The following is a 22,745-nucleotide window of genomic DNA, read 5'->3' on the forward strand; positions in this document are numbered from 1 at the left end:
TCTACTCACATCAAGAGTGAAAAGATCTTACATTATGCTTTAAGAATGAAAAGAAACATTCTTGCAACATTATAGAAAACTTATAGGAAGAAAAGATGATAGGTACATCCTAAAAGACAAAAAAAAGCGCTAAGTATTCTAAATTCTACGGTTTTATAATACATAGATATTCTTACTCTTTAAAGCAACCAAAGATTACAGATCTAAGACATTTATTGTTCAATGTAGAACTACTCAAACTAGTTAGAAAACAATCCAAGTTTTTTCTTCCAAAATAACAGATCATGACAAAAACAGAAGTGAAATTTTATTTAGACTAAATTACAATCTTAAAAATTCTATGATATTGACCTCTGTAGCTTATTGCCAATACTTCTCACAGGATTAATGTTTTCCTTGAAGTCTCAGGTAAAAATAGTACACATGCTGCAGTAACTGAAAAAGTGCAAAGGGAAGGAGTCAGTCTGATCACTAAAGTGATTTCTATGTTAGCACTGATTGCAACTTGTTTTCAGTCAACTTTGGGCTTTTTCTTTTCCCGAGTATACCTTCTGGCTACAAGTACTATTGCAGAAAAAAAGCCTTGTTGTTATCAGGATAAGATTTTTCCTGGTTCTATGAGATCATGTCAGATGGGTCGTCTGGAGCTGTTTTCTCCTAACCTGGAAAATTCACTGGCATTCAAACTCTTATCACAGAAGTAAATGGAGCAATGCAAACTGACAGGCCAAACCTGGCCTTAAGATTGATTATTATGAGGATATTCTGATGAAATTTAGGATTCTTCTGCATTTTGGCCCTGTATCAATTATAGCCTGTTACTTCTTTCTTCCATAATAAAACATAGTAAGGATTTAAGTCTTACATTCTTTATTGTCTGCTTTTTGAATTTTATTAGTCTTTCTGAATAAAACTAAAGGGTCAGAGGAATTAGTTACACTAAGTGCCGATAATGAGATTTAATGTGTCAGAGAGCAGAGAGCTCCTGAGAGCCAAAAGATTTTCCCACCATTATAAATAATACTCTGCAGCTTCACACTTTGTACCTCCTTACTCTGAGTTGACTGTTGAGCTAGAAAAGACTGCACGCATGTGTGAGCAGACTTTGCAGAATTCTCTGCACCGCTGGACTCACTATTATGTGCAACTTTATTTTTCCAGGATATTTCCAGAATATTCTGGTATTTTTCCAGAATACCAGATCCGGCAAAGATCAGGAACACAATGGTATAATGCAAGTTCCTGTATTAATCCCAAATACCAGATATATCTTTTTTTTTCAAGAATATATTTTACAGAGTTCTCAATGCCATTTGGTGGAAAATAAATTTTTTTCCTAATTTCTTCAGGTTGCTTTGGGGCTTTTTTGCTTAGTTGGTGTAAGAGACTGATTCGGTAGTGGAACAGCTGCTGACTGTGGTAACTGAGTGCTTCTTCACTTTCTTCTCCTTTCCGAAAGACAAATGCGTACTAGCAAAAAGCAAATGGGCATACCTTTTACAGAGTCAGTAAAGTAAATGCAGATATTATCATCTTCTGATTGCTGTTCAGTTATTAATTCCATACATAAAAATGTACAAATGAAGTGGAGGATGGGAGAAAAAGGCTGAGCCCTCGCAAAGCATGCAAGAAAAAATACGCAACACTCACTTCAGAATATTATTACAAAATGAGCCAGTGTGTTTTATTTTGGGTAACAGCCAAGAAATCTGACATTTTGTCCAATATGGCTTTCTTCTAAAATTAAAAAGTTGCATATACCTACAGTTAAGTCCACCAGCTACAGAAAATCTGCTGTATACATCTTTAATCCACGGCACCATCACCAGAATACAGCTTTCAGTGGAGTTTTCAAGCTGAATTCTAAGATAGAAGTTTTAAAATGTTCATTTAGAAGATTTTATTTTGTTTATATGAAAACATACAAATTTTTCATTTATACATACACTACATATAAAACTCTTTGTAATTAGCAAGTATTTTCATCTGGGTATTTACCTTTGTGCATGTAGCGAAAAAGGATGTAGTTAGGGCTTCAGATGAAATAGTAAAGTTCAAGACCTTTGTATATGCTAACTAAAACCTTATTCAAATAACTCAAACATTTTTTTCCTGCTTTTAAAAGATAAGAGATTCAGCTTAAAAATACATTCATAAAACAAAGAGACAAATTTCTCCCTGAGACTACCGGTGTGAGTTAACTTTGTGGTAATCTTTGAATGAAAAAATATAAAAAAGACAACAAGCTCTACTTTTCTATATGCTGCAGCAAATTTCTGGAGCAACACTGGCATCATAAAAGGTGTAGACTGGAGAATCATGCTCAATAGCTGAAAAAACATTTTTATATATCAGTTTAAGAGGAAGAAAAACAATAATATAGACAAGGAAAGGTAATTAATTTTTTATGAAAGAGCTGTATCTATAGTATGTATAAATGGGGAAGAGTTGTGTGATGTTTTAGTTTTGATTAATTTCAGACATGAGTTATTATCCAAAGCAGAACAATATGCTCAAAATGTAGATTTTTGATTTATGCAGATACTTAGTACAGTATTCTAAAATGTTTCGAGCAGGGTTTTCTTTTGTTAATAATTATCAAAGAGATACATAACTTGTGGGAACAGTTTCTGCTTCAATTCAGTGGCAAAACATTTGGTTATAACTAGATGGCAACAGTCTCATGAGGAACATGTTAAGAAGTCAACATTCCCCCAATGAACAGCTACTGTTTGGCTGCTTTTTTTTGTCCTCTTGCAAAATTACTCTGCTCTGAAGGCTAGCAGCTACACTAGTTTTGATTTATTTCACATTCTTCCTTTTAAATGTCACGAAGTTTTTAAACTGCTGCAAATTAACAGACTAGAATTGGGAGGTATTAAACATATCCTGCCTGAACTGGTGATAGAGTGAGATATATATATTTTTCCTCTTACAATTTAAATTATATTTATAATAATCATGCAGTTATGTTATTTTTTGGGGGAAAAGCCTTACCTGAAATAAAAGAAAATCCATTTATAGGAAAAAGGGGAAAAGCATCGTTTGTTCTACCAAAATTTATTATGTAGTTATTACAAATTTTAAAGATTCTTCCATTTTAAATAAAAATAATAGTTATAATTACACACATTATATAGTACCATGTCAAGTGATTCCAACAAATATAACATGAAATACAGTGCAGTTTCAAATTAGAAAGACACATACTTTCTCATTCACAGTGTTTGACAAATTACAGGAAAGCTTGTTCACATGAGGGTTTACTTAAGATCATGCTCTTATAAACAGTCCACATCACGCTGTGCTACGAAAACAAATCATCTCTCAGAACGTGAAGTACCGGGCAAACCACTCCTGCCGTTGGGGATCTGGTGAAGCCACTGGTGAAGCATCAGTCTGAGGAGGGCTAAATTCACAGAGAGAAAAAGAAACACAATTATCCCACAACTACAAAAAAAAGTACAAATGTTACGAAAGAAAAAAAAGGAATCACAGAGAATATTCAGTAAAGAACACAGTCTATTTTTTCCATGGACTAATTATCCGTGTGCCTCAGGACGTGATTTAATGTCTCCCTATGTAATCTGTGATCATCCACTCCATTGGAGAGCATCAGCAGCATGGACAAGTCAGTTCAGAAGCCACATTACACGGTGGGCAAATAATATTTTGGAAAATGTAATTTAAAATCTCAAACAGCTGTAGGTTTTCAGGAAGAATAAAAAGGGTTTTCTTGGAAAAACTTGACTGCAGAAGGTCCTCTTTTAGCATCCTTTTCCTGTGGTAAAGTTAATTTTCCAAAATATGATGCGAGCATCATATTTGTAGACATGTGCTCACAAAGACTGGCAACTGAACAAAAATACACACTTTTCATACTTAACACTGATGACAAATATCACTTGCATTATTGTTCATGCAAACATTTAAAAAACGCTAATATACTGGGAAAAAAGAAACCGCTGCACTACAAAGAAGATTTGTTTCTCCTTTGAACACTTAAAATTCTCATAAAATGAGCAAGAGAGAACACTTAAATCTAATTTAAATTTAATTACACAAGTCTCTTTATCAATAAAAATCAGTAATAAAATCATCCCTACTGTATTACTGGATAATACAGAGCACGAAACAGTTTGGAATGGAAATTCCAGCATCACAGTCAATGAGTTCATGCACATGCACGTTATAGATATCTGAGCACACTCATGCACATTGCATGCACAGAAAAAAATAAGTAACAGTATTTTTCTTCATAAGACTGTTTCCTAGAAATAGACTCTTTTGCCGTATCTATTCTAGATTCTATTATTTGTTTCCTTTTATGATTAGTAGTTGCTAGGGACGTGGTCTTCCACATTAAACCAAAAGTGAGAATTAACAACCGACTGTACAAGTGGTAATTACACATTGCTTTAAGTTGCCAGCTTAGAGGTAAGAGATCAGCACCTACTGAACACAAAGCACAGCACTTCAGTACAGTTAGAGTAAGTAGGCACGTAAAGCCAAAGACTAAAATCCTGCCTCCAAAATGCGATTTTTAAGTTATTCAATTCACTCTGTTAATTTGTGAGAGAATTACTTGAAACTTTAATGCTGGTTTTGATTACTGGAAGCTCAGCATTAGGCATCCAAGCATGCACATTTCCTGTTGCTGTAGTAAGGTTACTCCTATGAAACAATGTGATACAGGTGAGGAAAGGGGAAACACAAAACGTTCATGTAGCACTGAAAATAGTTTTCTTACATAAAAACCATTATCACATAATACTGAATAAAAGAAATCCTGTGCTAGTATTAATTCCTAAACGACAATCGGTAAATAACACAAACATTTAAAACAATTGTTCATATATGTAAACAATTGGAAGCACATGAATTCTTTTCAAGTATCTAAAGAGGTTTTCAAAGTTCAAGACTTATCAAAAAGTGAGAGAACACTCCACATTTCAACAAGGTCTACAATAAAAAGGAATACTATAAAGAGGTTACAAATAGAATGTAAAAATTAAAAATGCCATGAGTACTTGTACCTCTGAAAGCTTCATTAAGCACGTGGGATTCAGCTCAATAGGAATGCAAAATTTTCCTGAGTTAAGAAAAAAAAGAAAAAAAAGAAGAAAAAAAGATTGGTGAGGCAGTGCTCACCTCAAAAACGTCTTGGGCTCTTTGGGTGGCATTGGCTGTGGTAGTGGTTTGCTGCTGTTGAACTCAATATCGTGGATGGGTGAGTTAGGAATGGGGTCCAGGCGGTTAGGATGTCCATTGCCCACCACTCCGCTAGATTCCACAGCATTTAGATTGGGGACACTCACAAACCTGTTTGTTGATTTATCGTTCTTCTTCTTTTGCTGCATTAAAAATAACAAATGTAAGGAAGGCTTCTGGCACCAGGACATGAGGAAACTGGCAAATTTAAAAGTTGCACTGATGGCGGCTGGTTTGGGGTTTTTTTTTGAAGAGGAGCAATTGGGACAGATTTGGCTTTTTTTCCAGTTGCAGGTTTACTGTTTGCTTTTGAACACCACAAATTTTCTCAGAAAAATCAAATTTCTGATCAAGATGATTAAGTTATTAAGACTTAGTGTAATAATCAATTAATATATTATGTGAGATCTTTCCAATATAAGATTTTGCTCTGTTTAAGACATTAGAGATAGGAACATTCTGCAAAATTTGTCATTTAGTCTGTTAAACCTTTCTTTTTTACTTAATCTTTTCTTGACATCAGTGAAACAGCTTTGCTGTCAAATGTAATTAGAGCTAATGTCAATCATGAAAAAAAGTGAATCTCTCCCAACAGTTTTCACCCCCTCACTGAGGCACATTTCGGTAAGTAGAACATGAAACCTAGAAAAGCAGCAACGTTTCTTTTAAAGCAATTGCACCCCCATAGTTAGCAAGATTTATAGCAATATTGCTAAAGGTAAAAGATTATTGTAGAGGAGTTCTGTTTCTTGCACACAAAAAAGACCAGGCTTCTAACACTAATAGAGCTACCGCTCCTAGACACCAGATGGCACAACTGAACATTTTTATTTTCTTTATACTCCTGATAGTCAAGGGACTCAAAAAATAGTGAAGAATTTTGGTCTTATATCACTTTTTTTTACTGTCCATAATACATCATACAAACAAATCAGTATTTATCTTCTTTACTTTTATAGATACTTCAATGTAGAAGGATGCTTCAAATACTTCTATAGCTTTTAAAAACAGCTATGTCACAGGCTGCTATGTATATTTTCTGACTCCTATCAAATATTTCATGTCCACAATAAAATATTAATATTAAAAAGCCTTATTTCCAGAAATAGGAGTTTTGAATGAATGGATTCAGTTATTCTTATGAATTATGTATTATTTGAATATATAATAAATACTTTTATTCAATTACATATATGCAACCCTAACAAAGCACCTAGGAGTAAAACCCCTTGAGGGTTTCTGAACTACACAAATCTGAACTAAATAAAGTGAAAGACAAGTGCAATCTGATGTTGTTTCTACATAATATTTTCCAGGAGAATTCCACTTGAAACAGAAAAGCTGCTTTATTTGAGGGAGAGCATGAGTTCAAAAGGAGAGGGACAGAGCGTCCTATTGTTTGTTCGTATTTTCTTCTGTTTAGCTCTTCTCTAGCTTTGATTTCAGTGTCTGATCTCCCCAAGGTTAGCAGATGCAAATGCTAATTGTAGCCACACTGCTGAATGTGTTTGTCAAAATACAATTAACCCCCACAACAATTCAAGAGAAAACTATAATAAAAAAATGGCTTTTTAAAGCAACATGGTGAAAAATCATTAGCTGCAAAGGATTAAACTAAGATTGTCTCATACACTTCACTTATGTAGTAGCCAAAAGAAGCAAGAAATAACATTATGGTGGGAAAAATACTTTGGTAAAAGTTACCAACTGTATGTAAAATACATCTGTAAGGTAATATACACTGATTTAAATGGCATGTTAAACACACTGTGAATAAATCTGTGCACTTCATAGGTGGTTCATTTCTGGAAAATATGTATTATCTACATAAATGCTTAGAGAAATACTACCTTTTATATCTTATCCCTTATAAAATAATCTATGCTTCTAAAGCAGTCAGATCTGGAGAGGCAAAACTGTGTATTGTTTCCATGAAATTCATGCAAAGTATTAAGAAACTTCAGCTGTAACAATGTAACAGATCCATTGCATAAATTAAAGAAGCTGTAATACACACTGCAGTGGCTGTAATTTTGCATTAATATGCAAAGCCTGTAATAACACATAAATTCTGTCTTTTTTTTTTACAAAAAAGATAAGAGAATGAGATTTTCAGATTCTTTGTAATTCATTCTCCAATAATACAGCATGTGCTTTGACAAAATAAAGTAACATAGTCCATAACTCATGAAATGAGAGATCAAAATGTTCTGGCATATGAGACAGTTTTAAAGTCTAAACAGTTTTAAGTGATAGCAGCATATTATAAAAATATATGAATTATCACTCTGGAAATCTGATCTTGAAGTACTTTTCCCAAACACTTCAGATTTCACACAAACCACAAGCTTATATGTTTGATGGTTACATTTCACGTCTTTATAAATGAGTGGTTCAGACAAACTTCCAAAATTTTCGAACATTTATCACATAAAAACAAAGTATTCAAACTGTATCTGGCAGTCCTGGTACTGTCTCTGCTGGGCCCAAACTAAGATCTTTTATGCAGTTATGTATAAAAGTTAGGCATCCACAGACAAGCCTGTGAGAGCTGCTGGACTCCTGAAAAATGTAGAATATTGTCAATTTGCAGCAGGTTATGTGCAGAAGTGGGAAATATGCTGATCTGACGTGAAACTACAGTAAGGCTTAGCCAAGTCACACAGCCTGATCTCAAGTAATGGAGCCAGATCTCCTTTTAAATTACAGAGCCTGGACCTCGATGACTGACACTCTCAGGGATCTGAGCTGCTCATCTTATGCCCCTTGGGTTACCCTCTGCTTCAAAACCTTCTTGAGTTCTTCTGCTTCTACAGCTGGGACAAATCTCTTCCTTTTCCATGCAGGTGAAATAACCTACGAGTTATCACAAGGAGGAAGGAAATGTCAAAGGACTCATTCTTACTCCTGAAGTGGTGAAAAGAAATAGAATTAAGGTACTCCTCACGAAAGAATGCTGCTGGCTTCTAAACTGACAGAAATGCTACCGTGTCTGCTTGTGCAGTAGCTTTCAGCAGGATGGAGAGAACTGGAAAAGTTTGCTACTGAAGTGTTTTCACTCGTATAGGTGGTGACAGTAACTGAGAAGGCTGGCTTCTGTCTCCTGCTGCTCCCACAATCCGTACCTGGTTTGTCACTGCAGTTCTCCAGTATCACTCTGTCTTTCTCCATTCCACCTCATTCCATGCCTTACTCTCCCCTTTCCCCTTTTTCTTACCCTTATTCCCTTTGTTTAGAGTCCCCTCTCCCTGCCTAACTCATGGTCTACCACTATCAGCACCACCTAAAAAATGAAATTGCCCTTGCACTTTCCAGAATAACCAAGAAAAATTATGGAACTAAAACTGGTTATGGGTGTCACCGTTCTCTATTATACGCTACAGTCCTGCCCTCTGTTGCCTTTCTGTCACTTTTCTGGTTCAATTTTGCTGTTTTGTGAGAAAGATCTCTGTTTTGTCATATATGTCTAGCAAACTAGGGCAACAATATCAGTGGATCTCATGACAACAGAAAAGAAACAAACTCACACAAAAATAAGTAGAGACAAATGGAAAACTATGTTCCTTATTTTGAACATGTCCTTTAAGTGATACATGCAGGCGCGCACACACACACACACAAATTTCTTCTTTTCACTAAATCCTAAGTTTAGATTTCTTTTTCTTCACTTTAGCAATGAAGTCCATGGAACATACCTTCACCAATGGATTAATAACACCAACATTAGGGCTTGCATTAAACATTTTGTTGTAGTTAGTCTCCCTGTTAACTAGCTCCAGCTGATAGAACTTTTTGTCCTCCTAAAAAGAAGAACAAATAGAAACTTCTTTTTATGCATTTCCAATCAGTTAGTGGCCAAATCTGCCTATAAAATCTCAAATAAATTTATGTTTATGTTTTAAAAGAAAGTAGCAATTCAAAAAATTGCATTTAATATTTAGTAGTTTTTCTGTATTATTCTATGTAAATACTAAATGATTTCTGTTTCTGCAATTCAGTTGCAGTTTTATGCATAGCCTAATGGATAATGCACTGGGAAAGCCTTGGTATAACTAACTTCTGGTCTCTAATTGCTTTGAATTTCCCTCTTCCTTCTTGCTTCTGAGTCAGGATCTAATCAGACTAATCTGAGTCAGTGTGTTGTACTCTGAATTTGGGAAGGTCAGTGGATCAGAAATTGATCTTGAACACCTCAGAAAAGAGAGTATTTCTTATATGGCTGACATGGCTGGCTTGTTCCAGGATTGGAAATTGGAGACACCTGATCAAGGCCATACTGAAATATTTTTTGTATTAATGTATTATGCCCGATTGTGCAAAACTCTCTGTATCTGATCAGTTTTATTGTTATGAGTCACTGTAACCACAGGAATAGTGTGATAAAGAATATGAATAACATATAATGCTAGCAGGATTGGTTCTTTAAATAGATTTCAAACACTCTGAATTAGATTCACTTTTGTATTTGTCAAGATATTAAGCCAAGAGAGCATAAAAATCTTACAATCAATTTCTTTATGAGTTGGTCCCGCTCTGCAATTAGGTCTTTCAGTTCTGAGATAAGCTGCAAGTCTTCTGGTCTTGATTCTCTGTTTTTATATTTTTCTTCCATTTCTTCTAAACTTTATAGGAAAGAAGAATACCCCTTTTAGCCTGATCCGGTGTTAAACGATGAGTGAACAGTCACATCTTTAATTAATACAAAAGGGCTTGGGGATGAAAACCAGAAGATTACTTTCTTACCACCTTAAGGTAAATTAATTTCTATGTTATCATTCAGCTTTAGCTAGTTTTAAAAAAAAATCAACAATAACCATAACCTTTGATTCAGTAACTAATAATCTGGGAAAAATTCTAAACAACATAACATCCTTCTTGTGCATGCAGAATTAAGTGTTTGAAAAAAGGCCTCTTGGAAGTCAGACTGAAAATAAGGCATTCAAATATGGACAGAAGAACTACAGAAGACATAGCTAAGATTAATTCTTATGTAAAACACAGGGACTGCATTGCATGTATTTAATATTAACATAAATTTTAAAAGCTGGCAATTCAGACAGTATCATTTTTCTTTTTATAGTTGACTACTCTGAATAAAGACACATGCTTGTGATACTGAAGAAACTGGACAGACAGACAAGGCTGGCGCCATCCTCCTCAGTTCATGTGGAACATACTGGGGCAAAGATATCCAAGAACAGTGAAGACTAATACGTAACTAATTCCTCTCCACAAAAGCAACTTAGTACCATTAGAGATGAAATAAAGGAATGAGCTGCAAGAGAAAAGCAATAACACTTGGATATTAGGATATCTGGGTTAAGAGAAATGTACAATTGATAAACACTTGAAAAAAATGGGAGGGAATTTGAAATGCCTTGTGGGAAAGCATTAAAGGAGAGAAGTGAAATAAGCTAACTGAGAAAGGAATTGTACAGGTAACTGCATAAATATCCTTGTTTCATCTTCACGATGCTAAGCATCGTTCCAAAGGAAACTACTAAAATATTTGTCTCATATATTCAGCCCTCACATGGATTAGAGATCCAAGTTTCAGAACAGACTCAGGAAATTTAGCAAGCTTAATGAAAACAAAAAATCCCAAAGAAACCCTGAGAAAAATCTATTAATTTAAGGTGGTTTAATCAGCTCAAACTTAATTCCACAAGACACCTGGAAGTCAGCATAATTTCTCACTTTAGATAAATATTTTCCCGTCAGAAACACCAATGATGTGATCTTTACTTTTGAGTTGCGTCTGAAAAAACATCTCACATTAAATTATATTTATGACCTTCAAATAACTTGTACATAATCCGAGGAGATTATCTAATATATTTACATAAAACTTTACAAATGTGAACAACAGGACTGTTTTTATTTGTAGAAAAGGCATCTGACTCAGCAGAGCAGAAATATACTCAGCTGACTTAATTTTTGTCTATAGATTTTATGCTGAGTTAAGCTACTGTATCCAGATCCCCAGAGTTCAGAACACAGTTATGCGCAGCTGCCACTTTATTTTCAGATATTTTAGAGAACTGGGTTGTTTCTGTTTCAAAGACACAATGTGCAATTTAAAGACTCCATTTGGAGAGTCTAATTAATGATCCCCACTCTCAATTACTGTAAAGCAGGTTCTCCATTTCATAAAGGCCATACTTTAGGTGAGGCCAAACCTGGAATCAGCTACTTAAGAAATAGCTGCATAAAACTTCTCTGCTTTTTTTTTTTTTTGTTTAGTTGGTTGGGTTTTTTCCATAGTTCCCTCTTTTGATGACTCCTTGCTTTGGTGTAAGTAGAGAGAACACACTGAAAGCCAGGTCAGAGCACACTGGATAAAGTTTGCTGTCGCTAGGTCAGTGGCTGCTTCCTGGCAGCTCTAAGCTGAGCAACAACCAGGAGCAGGGAACCAACTAAATTCAGAAAATTTCAGAAAACTGAAAACCAAACAACTTAATGGGGAAACAGTTCCAAAACCTAGTTCTGGTGGCTGCTCATCAGCACACTTCTCATACAAGATAAATGCAATAAACAGGAGGTAATTTACACCTACCTTACTAAATGACAAGTTGCCTCATTTATCAGGGTACAAAAGTGGGCATGTGGATGATTACAAGAGATTAAGAACTAGAATTTTATACCTATCTTACTTGTAGATAACTTCTCAATGCTCATTATTAAGACAGAATTAGATGCGTTTGGGCTATATTGTCCATTTTAAATTGATATTCCTAAAACCATATACTTAGAACTAAGAATTTTCTCTGCCATAAATCTTTTTGTGCTGCAAATACATATCCCTCAGTGACAGCTTTGTCTCAGGAAGCCTCTTATGCACTATGAAACCTCAGCCAGAAACTCTGACCAAATGTGTTACATCACAGACTAAGATGAACAATGAAGGATGTGGAAGACAGGAAAACACAGGCTAGATGACACACTACTATACTACTTCTGCCCAGATCTGGCTGGTCTAACCCCAGGTGGCATTTTGACTCAGAGGCACTCTAGGTATTCTGTTACTGTTAAGCTCATACAGTCCATTTCAGACACTAATTTTCCTTATGTTACCAAGCCTGAAAATGTTTGCATCATTCATGCTACAATCAGACACCTAAATAGCTAATATTGTACTGTTTATAAACTTGAAAAAACTTTTTTATTCTCAAAAAGAGGTGTATTTAGTGTTTGACAAAAAAACCCTGCTATGTTTTCTCCAATTTTCTAAGAACTGTACGGACTTAATACCTTTCTTACTTGAATTTTTTTGGCTTCAAATCTCTAACATTTTCTCTCACTAAATTTCTCTAAACCTTGTAGAACTGTGTTGTCTACGGAACGCACGATTAGGCCCCATATTTGAGGTTACTGCACCTTTGCACATCTGCAGTATCTTCAGCAACTTAGGGAAACCAGAATAAACTATTCACTCAAACGCAGCTACATACAAACTTTTTTAATGCAACAAAACTTACGAAATTTGTAAAGCTGAATTAATTTCCTTGAGCAGCTCTTGGGTCTTATTAAAATCTGCCAGCATGCTTTGTTTCTCTCTGATGTGATCTGCTGTCAAGACATCCAGCTCTTTCTCAAGTTTCTTGCTTAAATCTTGCTCATGCATCCTGTTTAATTTATTTTTTGTTAAAAAAAGAGTTATTCTAAAATCAGACTCATTTGTTCATCATGATTTTCTGCCATGCTTCTTATGGCTTTTACATAATATCAGATAACACAGAAGGATTTACTGATTCATAAAAACCCAATACTTACTGTCTTCCAATCTTCTAGCTTATTTCATAGAAAATGCATCTCCTTTAATGCTTTTTTTTTTAAATAAACAAGTATAATGAATTAAAAAAAAAGGCAAAGAAAGCCAGAAGCCAACGCTTCAAGCAGCCTGTTGCTAGAATACGCCAAAATGTATCGCTGAAATGCAGCTTAACTGTATGGTAGTATTCACTAACTTTACTAGTAATAGGCATAGCTTTTTCTGAAGAAGACTAAATGATACATAGCATCACTTGATTAAGAGGATAAACTAAAAGATGCCAATGGTAAAATTTCTTAAGTAAAATAATACATGAAATCATACACATTTGAGTTTTAGAGTGGAAAAATTCATACCTGATCTGTTGGTTGGATTCGCTGCGTATTCTAAGAACTTCTTTCCCTTTAAACTCTAATTCCTTGGTCAATGCACTTATGTTTTCATGAAGATGCAGAATCTCTTTGTCCAGTTCAGCTATATGATGGTCTCGGTGTCTCAGTTCATCTTGTAGATCTGATATTCGGCATAAAAATTCTTTCTCCTATGATGTAAGTAGCCGCAGCAAAAAATATTTTAAACAGACTTGTCTCTCAGAAGCACACTACTTGCTTTTGGAAGATAAGAACTCAGCAGAATTTTTCAGTCAACAGAACTTTTTTTTCAGTTTTTCATGCTGACACAAGTTATATTTAAAACTGAAGTGCTTTTTAAGGGGTACAAGTACAAATAAAGAAGAAATAAAAGTTATGTAACAAACAATTTCCATTTGCAAGAAAATTTAAAGCCTCTCATTGTCATTGCCTGTTGAAGTTTGTGTAGCTCATCACATTTTCCTTTTACCCACACATACAGCAAAACCAAATACTTCTCGGAAGCAGAGGACTGGGCATTAGGCATTTTCTACCTCTTCAACATACAATACAGAGAAAGTGTTTTTCCCTTTCCATACCCGTACAATGGAATGAAATAGCTCAGGGTGTATGCTCTGCACTGCTGAACACTATGATTCACAAGTCTCCCATCTTAGCTATGTATGAGTCATAAATAACTCACAGCAGAATACATGCTAAATAGTTTATATAATATTTATATTCTGTCCAATAAATCCATAGAAGTCATTGTTTTTGCATAAGAAATTCCAATGAAGTTAACATCTGGAAAAATCACCTGGAACCCATCCCAATGGTTTTGATAATGATTGTCCTCAGTTTAGAAAAAAAAACATTTTAAAAATCAGCCTTTTTTTGAGTTTTTCATTTCTATCTATTCCACTACTTACAGTTTCACAATAATTAATAACCAAATAGTATGCACAGACAGGAAATCAGCAGATATTTCGAAGTAGTTTTACATATAATTGTGGTTTGTGCCCTCGTGCATGCAGGTAATACAAATATATTCTAATGCACAAATTTTCTAGGACATCTTTAAGAAATGACCTTTAAAAAGAACTCTCTACTTTCCTATAAAAAGACTACATTAAAGTTATAAGAAAAAGCAGTGGAAAATTTATATCCATATATTGAAATATTTCAAAAACTAGCTTACATAATTGTCCTGCTCAGACCTCTTTGCATCCAGTTCAAATCTGACCCTGAGGACTGATCATTCTAACACAGAAAACACAATCAGTTGCTTTTTCCTTAGTAAAACTAAAGCTTGTGCTTAGCAGGTCATTCTCATGAGGCCAAAGGTTCATGGCATTTGGTTGGATTGCACTTGCTCTTGTACTTTGAACTTTTTTTTCTGACATCTTTAGGTGTCTCACTTTAGGCTTGAACAACTATATCCTTCTAAATCCTGCATGGTTTTGTTCAATGCTGGCAGCACCACATTTTCACCTCTAGTGCTCACACTTTTAAACCAGCATGGAAGAGAAAAAGAAAGGCTCCTCTTTGACTGACTGGTTTTGGGTAAAGGCTTATCCAGCAATACCTGTGCCCTCTGTTAATATATTTCTAAAACCACTCCACCTACTTGGTGCTGAACTATCAGTAAATCAGTCCTGAAAATCTGTCTGTTATATAGGCAAATAAAAAAGTACTTTTCTGGTCCTGTTATTTCCAAGCGTCTGTCTTTCTTTCCATAGACATCACACTTCTATTTTTTTAGTTACTACTGGAAAAAATGATCATGTATAAAGTGAAAAATTCTGCTCAAAGCAAACGTAGTCCATACTGGCTTTGGGATTTGGGGGTTTGTGTGAGGTTTTTTATGAAACAGTTGCAAGCTGTTATGTCTTCTCTGCTTTCTTTAGATGCTAATTTATCTTTTCCAATTTGGCTCCTGAAAAAAAGAACTTACTAAGCTATCTCTTAAGTTTAAAGCAATGATTTGATTTTAAGCAACCACTTCTTAGTCATATCACTTAGGCTTGGCAAAGAAACAGCATTTTCCCTTTTAATTCCTGCTAGCAACTGGGAATGAGTAGAATTTTGCAAGAACTGGCACTTTCCTCCCACAGCAAGCAGAAAAGAACAACTCTCCGTGACCAACTCTCCATGGGACACCTATACCTGGTTGACTCTTCGAAGGGACGGTGCTATCCAGGGAGTGCTGAGCGCCTGGCAAGAGCTTCCATGGATGTTTAAGAGCTTTATGGAGCTCGGTGTGTGCTGTGGGGCGAGGACTGGCAGCATCCACCAGACCGCTTGCAGCTAGGTGCTCCCACGTAGAGTTGGCCATGTAGAGGTGTCCCACACGACAGCTGGCTTGTGGACAGTTGCCCGTGGAGAATTGTCCTAGACCCCAGGGCAAGCCTGTGTGCTCCCAGACAGCTGCACAACTCTGAGAGGAAACTGTCTGATACAGGAACTGTTACTCAGCTTTGAATGAAGTTTCCTGACAGAAATAAAAACTGAGCAAGTAAGTTTAGGTAAACGGGAAGGGATGCATTATCTGCTGGTGCTGACTGACTTAGAAGGATTACATTTGTTGTTTGTTCACAACAGTTCTTGCCTCCAGCTAAGAGAAAATGAATATTGCTAAAGCAATTTTACAGTCAGTCGCGTGCAGTGCTGCCTACCTGTCGCCTGCCGAGTTCTATGCTTCTTTCAAGCTCCATTTTGGCAGCTACCAGTTCTTGTTGATGATTGTGCCTTAGCTGGTCAATTGCTGCTGCATGTTGATGATTTAGCTCAGAGCGCAAGGAAGCTAGTTACCATGAAGAAGAAGAAAAGCTTATTTTGCAAATGTTTACATTAATTAACAATAACAGTCCACCTCTGTCAAGTATTGTTGCTGACCTAACACACACTGGTAACAACAGCTAAGCAACTGCCCTCTTGTTCTGTTCCTGTTACTTTCTGACATATTCCCATCATGAAATGTAGTTGATTACTCTTTTCCCAGAAAAAAACATTAAGGGTAAGAGTTCTTAAAAGTGAACAGTTTGGGCTTACCTGTTAAAGCTTGTACTGATGTCAACAGGAACAAATAAGTCAACCTTGAATGACTGAGATACGCTACAGCGTTATAAGACACACACACACATACACACATACACACATACATGTGCATATACATTTGTATGAGTAGAAATAATGTTCTTGGACCCACTTGCAAATTCGAAAATATTGTACCTAACATAGCTTTTCCTTCATCCTCCAGTTCAAATCGTAGAGTCTGAAGTTCCTGTTCCATCTCCAATTTGAAACCTTCCATAGCTTGTTTATGTGTTTCTTTCAGTGCATGAAGTTCTTCTGAGTGCTTCTGTTGTAAACGTTCTTCTAATTCCTGCGAAATGCAAATTAACAAAATTTATTCTATACCAGTTAAGGGAATTTATAAAACATTAAACAACAAACCACTAGCAACAAAAAGCAGGCACTGGATACTCTAGAAATTACTAAAAATGCACTAATATTGCTCATACTTTCTTCTCTCCGTAGGTTATTCTACTGCTATACTTTTTCTCTTCACTGGTTGATGGTTGCCAAGATTACCTGTGCAAATGAAGCCCTGTTCTGCTCACAGTTCGAAAAGATAAAAGAACAATCTATAGTTATATTTGCAATACCAAGCAATGGTATGAGGTGCAGATCCACAGACGGGTCTGGCATGCACGCTTTGGGGATTTTTGCTCCCCATTGACACCCATGATTACTCCCTCTTAAAGTGTATGAAGCGTAATGTTCCTGGTGTGCATCTTTTAGTTTCCTTTTGAACAAAACTGGTGATTCTATGACGCTATGATTCTAAAAGGAATCCACCTTGTGTGCTCCAAGATCAGTCTGTCACGTGAACCAAAGTACATTAGGTGGGGACAATGTGAAAATTGATTGCAAAAATATGCTTTAAATCTGAACTTAAAAAAAACTTAAGGCACACACCCTATTAAGTACCATGCACTACCAAAATTTTAATTTTAAAGCTGGTTTAGTCAAGCTTTTAAAGAAATATGTTGGATGTGACATTGTTTTGGACATGAAAATTATCTTGCAAGTTGCCAAACATAGCTTAGAGAATTTTTAACAGAATAAAAATAGGAAATACGTTACAAAAGGAGTAAATTGACAAGAAATATCAAACAATGTATGCAAAAATAGGTAACTATAATGGAAAATACAGAGAAACCTATTCCAAATCAAAATCAGAATATATTGTTACGGGTAACAGCGTCAAACTATTGTAAAGAAATGTGTGCTTAGATAATATTTTTAGATATATGTATACATGCACTTATATCTATATATATGCAGATACTGGTAGAGTATAAAGCAAGACATAAAACAATGTCATTATTAGAGATTATTTTCAATATGTCTTCACCAGATTTAACTGGATAAAAATGTTACTATAATCCACCAGCTGAAAAGGATATTTAGTTGTTATGGACATACTTTACTGATTCCAACTGTGCACATTAATTGCAAAAATGGCAACATTCTTTACATAATTTGGAATATCCATGCGAACGTGCCTTTTGTTCTTGTTCTTTTGTTTCTTCCATGTTTTGAAAGGCAAGGATATGGGCTTCCTGAAGGGACTTATGCCTTTGCTGATGCTCCTCTTCCAATTCCTGGATCTCCTGAGTAAGCCTCTGTCGCTCCTGACTGAACTGGGCTTGTAGCTGTTGCAGAGAGCTCTGTGACTGGGAAAGCTGCATCTCCAGATTCTGCTTCAGTAAGGAGATCTAACCCACAACAGAGCAGCAAAGATCCATTAGTCATTAACACTAACAGCAATTCTGCAAAAAAGTTCAAAAGAAGAAAATGCTTGAAATTCTAAAACTAGAACGTTAAGTAAAAGAGAGACAAGCAATGTCATCCATCTACTAAATTTGTTGTTAATATTATGTCTCAGAGATACAACAACTACATTTAAGTAGTTTTGTAAGAGTTACCACATCTGTCAGTTCATACTGCATCACTACCTATAACACAATTTTTCATGGCTGAATTATCAAAATTTACTTGGTTTTTTGTATAAATATCAATAGAAATGACACTATCATGGTCTGAAATCAAACACTCAGTTGTTAAAATAAACTGTTCTACAGAGGATTCTGTAAGGAAAATCCTGCAGTTGATAGGGGAGGATACCCTGTGACATCTAGAATATACAGAGTTTTGTATCTTGTGATATGATACGGAACTATCTCACTGGCAGTTTTCTCACTTAAAATGAAATGGTAGAATACCACTCAACATCACAAATAAAATGTTATAAATTCCCTCCCCTGCCTTTTTTTTTTTTTTTTGTTACCTCGGGAATACTATGAGAGTGATTTTTCTGCTGGTGTTTAAGATCTAAGCAATTTGAATCACAAATGTTCGTTTTCTTAGAAACAGCTGATTTTACAAATGATGCTTTTCACCCAACAGATATTTTATTACATTAGATTACACTGTTCTCCTTGTTTATATGTTTTTATATGGATAAAAAGTTCCATTTTCTTTTTATACTAATGCTATATATTGTTCTTTACATCAGATAGCATCTTTTCAGATGAAAATACTAAACCTGTATTCTCTTTAGAGCCAAACAAGAGAGATATGTCCTCCAACTCTGGAAATAAGATTTAACAAAAAAAATATTTCACTGCAGTGACTCACGGGAAGGAAAAATAAAACTGTCTTGTGACAAAGAATCTGATTGAGTAAGGATATTTTTCAAGCCTCAGAGCATTACATAAAATTGAATTATAAATGAAAGTCTGATAGTGTCATTTGATTCAGCATATCTTAAAATTAATTATGATAAATTAATGACATTGCACATCGATTTATTGATTTAAGGAACACTAAAACCCACCACTTAACAAATAATTAATAGCAGCATACCAAGGACAACTTGCAGCATGAACATTATTGTTGGGCATGTGTTTTTTTTCCAAAAGGACACAGCTAAAGCAGATTTGAAAGAAAAGAAAAGCTACATTTAAAGTAAAATCAGCACTAAAAGAAAACAAGCAAATTAATTTGAATGAAATGACCACAGCTCATTGCATTTCAAATTCATCAGGTCTTTGTGTCTGGGTATATATACTCTGTCTTCTACAGATACTGTATGAACAATATTTTATTCCAGATATGTTTGAAGATTAGCCACAACTGAAGGAGTATAGTGGGGGCCTATACTACACCCTGTAATGTGAACTATACATATAAAACCTTTTACTGAGTACATTAAGTATAAACACCACATACAAATTGTACGTCAGACCAAAGGTTTGTCTAATTTCCTGTTCTGCCTCCAGAACAGCAAAACTTGGGTCACCCAGGGAAAAATATGAGGTCAAGACATATATGCAGGGATCTTGACTCCAAAGCCCACAAGCACCCAGCAATCCTTCTTCAAATAGAAGACGTGATGTTTTGGCAAATTCATGGAAGAAAGATCCATTAAGTACACTACCTGAATTTATATAAGCTTTTAGTATCCACAATACCCTGTGGCAAGTTCCAGATCTTTAATAGATGTGCCAATGGAAATGGCTGTGTGATGGTAAGGAATCAAAATAAGTTCCTTTTTAATTTACTTTGTTCTGTGAGTGTTTCTTTAGATCTCCATCATTTTCCTTCTTACAATCTTTTCCAGACTAAATAGTTTTGGCTTAATGAGTGACCCCTTGTATGAAAGCTATGTCATATCTGTCATCATACTTCTACTTTTGCCCCTTTACTCCTATTTTTTTTCAAGAAATTATACTGTGAGTTGACTTTGGCCCCTCTATTCCTTATGTTCCATCCACCCCATACTCCAGTATCTTTCCCCCTCCTCTCTCCTCTTTTGCTCTTTCTTCTTCCTAACTCCATTTTTAGTATTAATATCATAGGAATGAGCAGTTAGGATAGTCTTAAGAGATTATTCAGTCAAACTACTTGCACTAGATGAGAACTCCATACATAAATCACTGCTTAAAAATCTTGTATGAAGGAAATCCCACAATTTGCACTCAGATCCTCTTTCTCCTCCTCTGAGAGCCTGTGGCAAAATAGTGAGATCCAGGAAAGACGGTCTGTCCACTCTAACTTGTCCCTTTCACAGTGTTTCTGTCCCCCAGGTTTCTCACCTTTGCCCTGTCCAGTACACCACAGCTACTAGGAGGTACGACACTAGGGGAACTCCTGCTCAGTCTTGCATAACCTCAGGTTTAATCAGCATACTCTAAAACTCCTTTTATGGAGTCCACCATGCTATCTTCACTGAATTTTTACTTTATTTATTTATTTTATTTAGAATTATTATCCCAATTCTGATAACTATCAGTATGTCATCTATATTTTTAGCATGGGCCAAGGGAAAAAAAAAATTCTTTTAATTTCTTTCTTTGAAATGCAGGAAACATTTTAACTGAAACGACCAAGAGGAGTCTGACATCTGGAGCCACCTTAGAAGAGATCGAAGTACCTTCTCAAAGCGTATTTCATTCCTCTACTGGATTAAAGTGACTGCAAAACCACTGCCTGAAATGAGTTTATGTCTGGAGAAGCCTATTTTCATCAACAGACCATAGAGAAAATAAAAGACAATGAGGATTAAATGAGTCTAACAGCCAAGTCAGATTAGTCTACCCTAATACCCAAGTCAGATTAATCTATCCTAATACTTTGTTGTTGTTGTCAAAAGTACAGTGAATATTAAACATCTGACAGCTATTTGGAAGACTACATAATTTTAAACATTATTTTTGTTATTCATTCCATATACTGACATCCTTTAGTGTCTCCCTTTCCATGCCTTTGGAGCATTCCTTCTATGTACTCCTGTTTTGAGAATTCAAAAGAAAACAGCTCTAAACACTATTCTCCGATCTTTCAATACTTTTGTCCAAGGTTTTAAGCACATTAAAAATATTGGTAAGGATTTAAAAAAAAAAAATGGAAAGAAAGAATATTTTGGCTTCAATTATGACTTGCATTGCAAAACTGCAAATTATAATACAGCATCAACCTCATGCTTTGTAGAAAGCTCTGCAATACACATTTGCACTGCTCACAAGCTTGCTTGCTTTAACAATCACATAAAAATGTTGCTTATATTATGACCATGTATGCAGTGTTTGATGTCCAGTGATATATACATTTACACAGATGAATGGATGCAGAACACAAGCTTTAGATAACCAGCGGCAAACATTCTCCTCTCAAATATTACCATGTATTCTACTTCATAGGCTAAAGCTCCAAAGCAGTATTACAGGATATGCAGATTTATTAGTGCGCACATGCCCTGTTCACAATCTGTAAGTGCAAATCACTTACATTGCTGATAGATTTATGCAAAGCTTCACCAAGACAGTGCCGCTATGAAGAAAAGATCACAGGAATAAAGGGAAACATTCAGAAATCAACTAAGTAAAAGAAAAAGGGATAAGGAAGGGAGAGTAAAACACAGAACATTAATTATAATTTGATCAGGGAAAAATGAGTTGAAAACTATCTGGAAAAAAACCAAGAATATGTTGCTTTGATTTAGTACATAAACTAACACAGAAATGAGTTATGCATTTTCCTGTGTTATGTTATGAACATACAGGACAGCATTATCTCTTCAAATAATGTTACTGTATACTCATATATAAAGCAGCTGAACACTTTAGAAATTATCCAACTGTTTTCTTTTCTCCTTTATGGCAAATAATTTTGGAAAGAAATCATTAAGTACACCAATTTGCATTACTATTAGGAAAGATGTTGCATAAAGACTCAACAGTCAGCTGTGTCTCTGAAATATCACAAGCATATTAAAGACATAAAGATCAAATTTCACTGCTAAAGGACAGAAAATTAATTTAGTCTGTAATGAAGACATACATATGTTAAAATACTTTTCTTTTTCTTAAATTCAAAATGGGATGGGGACATAAAAGACTCTTCCTGAAAGTCTCCACCAAAAAATTACTTAATACACTACTGATAATAGTGTTAATTGCTAACGAAAAGCAAAAAATAAAAACATGTTGCCAAGTAAATGTTCCACAAGAAATTTTACTGATCATACAAGTCATATGTATCATTCATATATATATATATAAATGCCTGTGTTATTATATATATGTGAATGGTGTAGATAGGTGCACACACACACAATAACGGTGTCATTAGAAATGACGTGAGAGCAATTTCGAATCCACTAGGACCAATTTCCCCTCTTGGCACAGGTCAGTCAAGAGGATGGCTTTCTCCAGGAGTCAGCAGGTATTCTGACACCAGCTTGGAAGCCTGTAGTTGGAAACTTTTAGATAATACTTTGTCAAAATACAAAAAGAAGAAATGATTATTCATTTTCCTGAATCTACAAGAAAGGTACAACATAA

The 22,745-nt window shown here is 35.2% G+C and overlaps 1 protein-coding gene across 11 annotated transcripts in view; it reads right to left on the minus strand.

The window, feature by feature from the left end:
- Positions 1 to 336: 336 nt before the first annotated feature.
- Positions 337 to 22,745, minus strand: part of FAM184A (family with sequence similarity 184 member A) — a 76,040-nt gene continuing 53,631 nt past the window's right edge. For 2 of the 11 annotated variants that reach the window (XM_054063010.1, XM_054063015.1), the window contains 10 exons: positions 21,691 to 21,732; positions 17,904 to 18,116; positions 16,564 to 16,717; positions 16,008 to 16,135; positions 13,339 to 13,523; positions 12,690 to 12,836; positions 9,716 to 9,833; positions 8,907 to 9,011; positions 5,152 to 5,354; positions 340 to 3,409 (listed from right to left, as the gene is read on the minus strand). In XM_054063010.1, coding sequence (XP_053918985.1) covers positions 3,328 to 3,409; positions 5,152 to 5,354; positions 8,907 to 9,011; positions 9,716 to 9,833; positions 12,690 to 12,836; positions 13,339 to 13,523; positions 16,008 to 16,135; positions 16,564 to 16,717; positions 17,904 to 18,116; positions 21,691 to 21,732 — 1,377 coding nt within the window. In that variant the 3' untranslated portion in view covers positions 340 to 3,327. Of the gene's footprint in view, positions 3,410 to 5,036; positions 5,093 to 5,151; positions 5,355 to 8,906; positions 9,012 to 9,715; positions 9,834 to 12,689; positions 12,837 to 13,338; positions 13,524 to 16,007; positions 16,136 to 16,563; positions 16,718 to 17,903; positions 18,117 to 21,690; positions 21,733 to 22,745 lie in introns of all 11 variants that reach the window. The other 9 variants (XM_054063018.1, XM_054063019.1, XM_054063012.1 and 6 more) reach the window with 9 other exon arrangements.

Source organism: Cuculus canorus, chromosome 3, assembly GCF_017976375.1.
Source record: "Cuculus canorus isolate bCucCan1 chromosome 3, bCucCan1.pri, whole genome shotgun sequence".
NCBI lineage: Eukaryota > Metazoa > Chordata > Aves > Cuculiformes > Cuculidae > Cuculus > Cuculus canorus.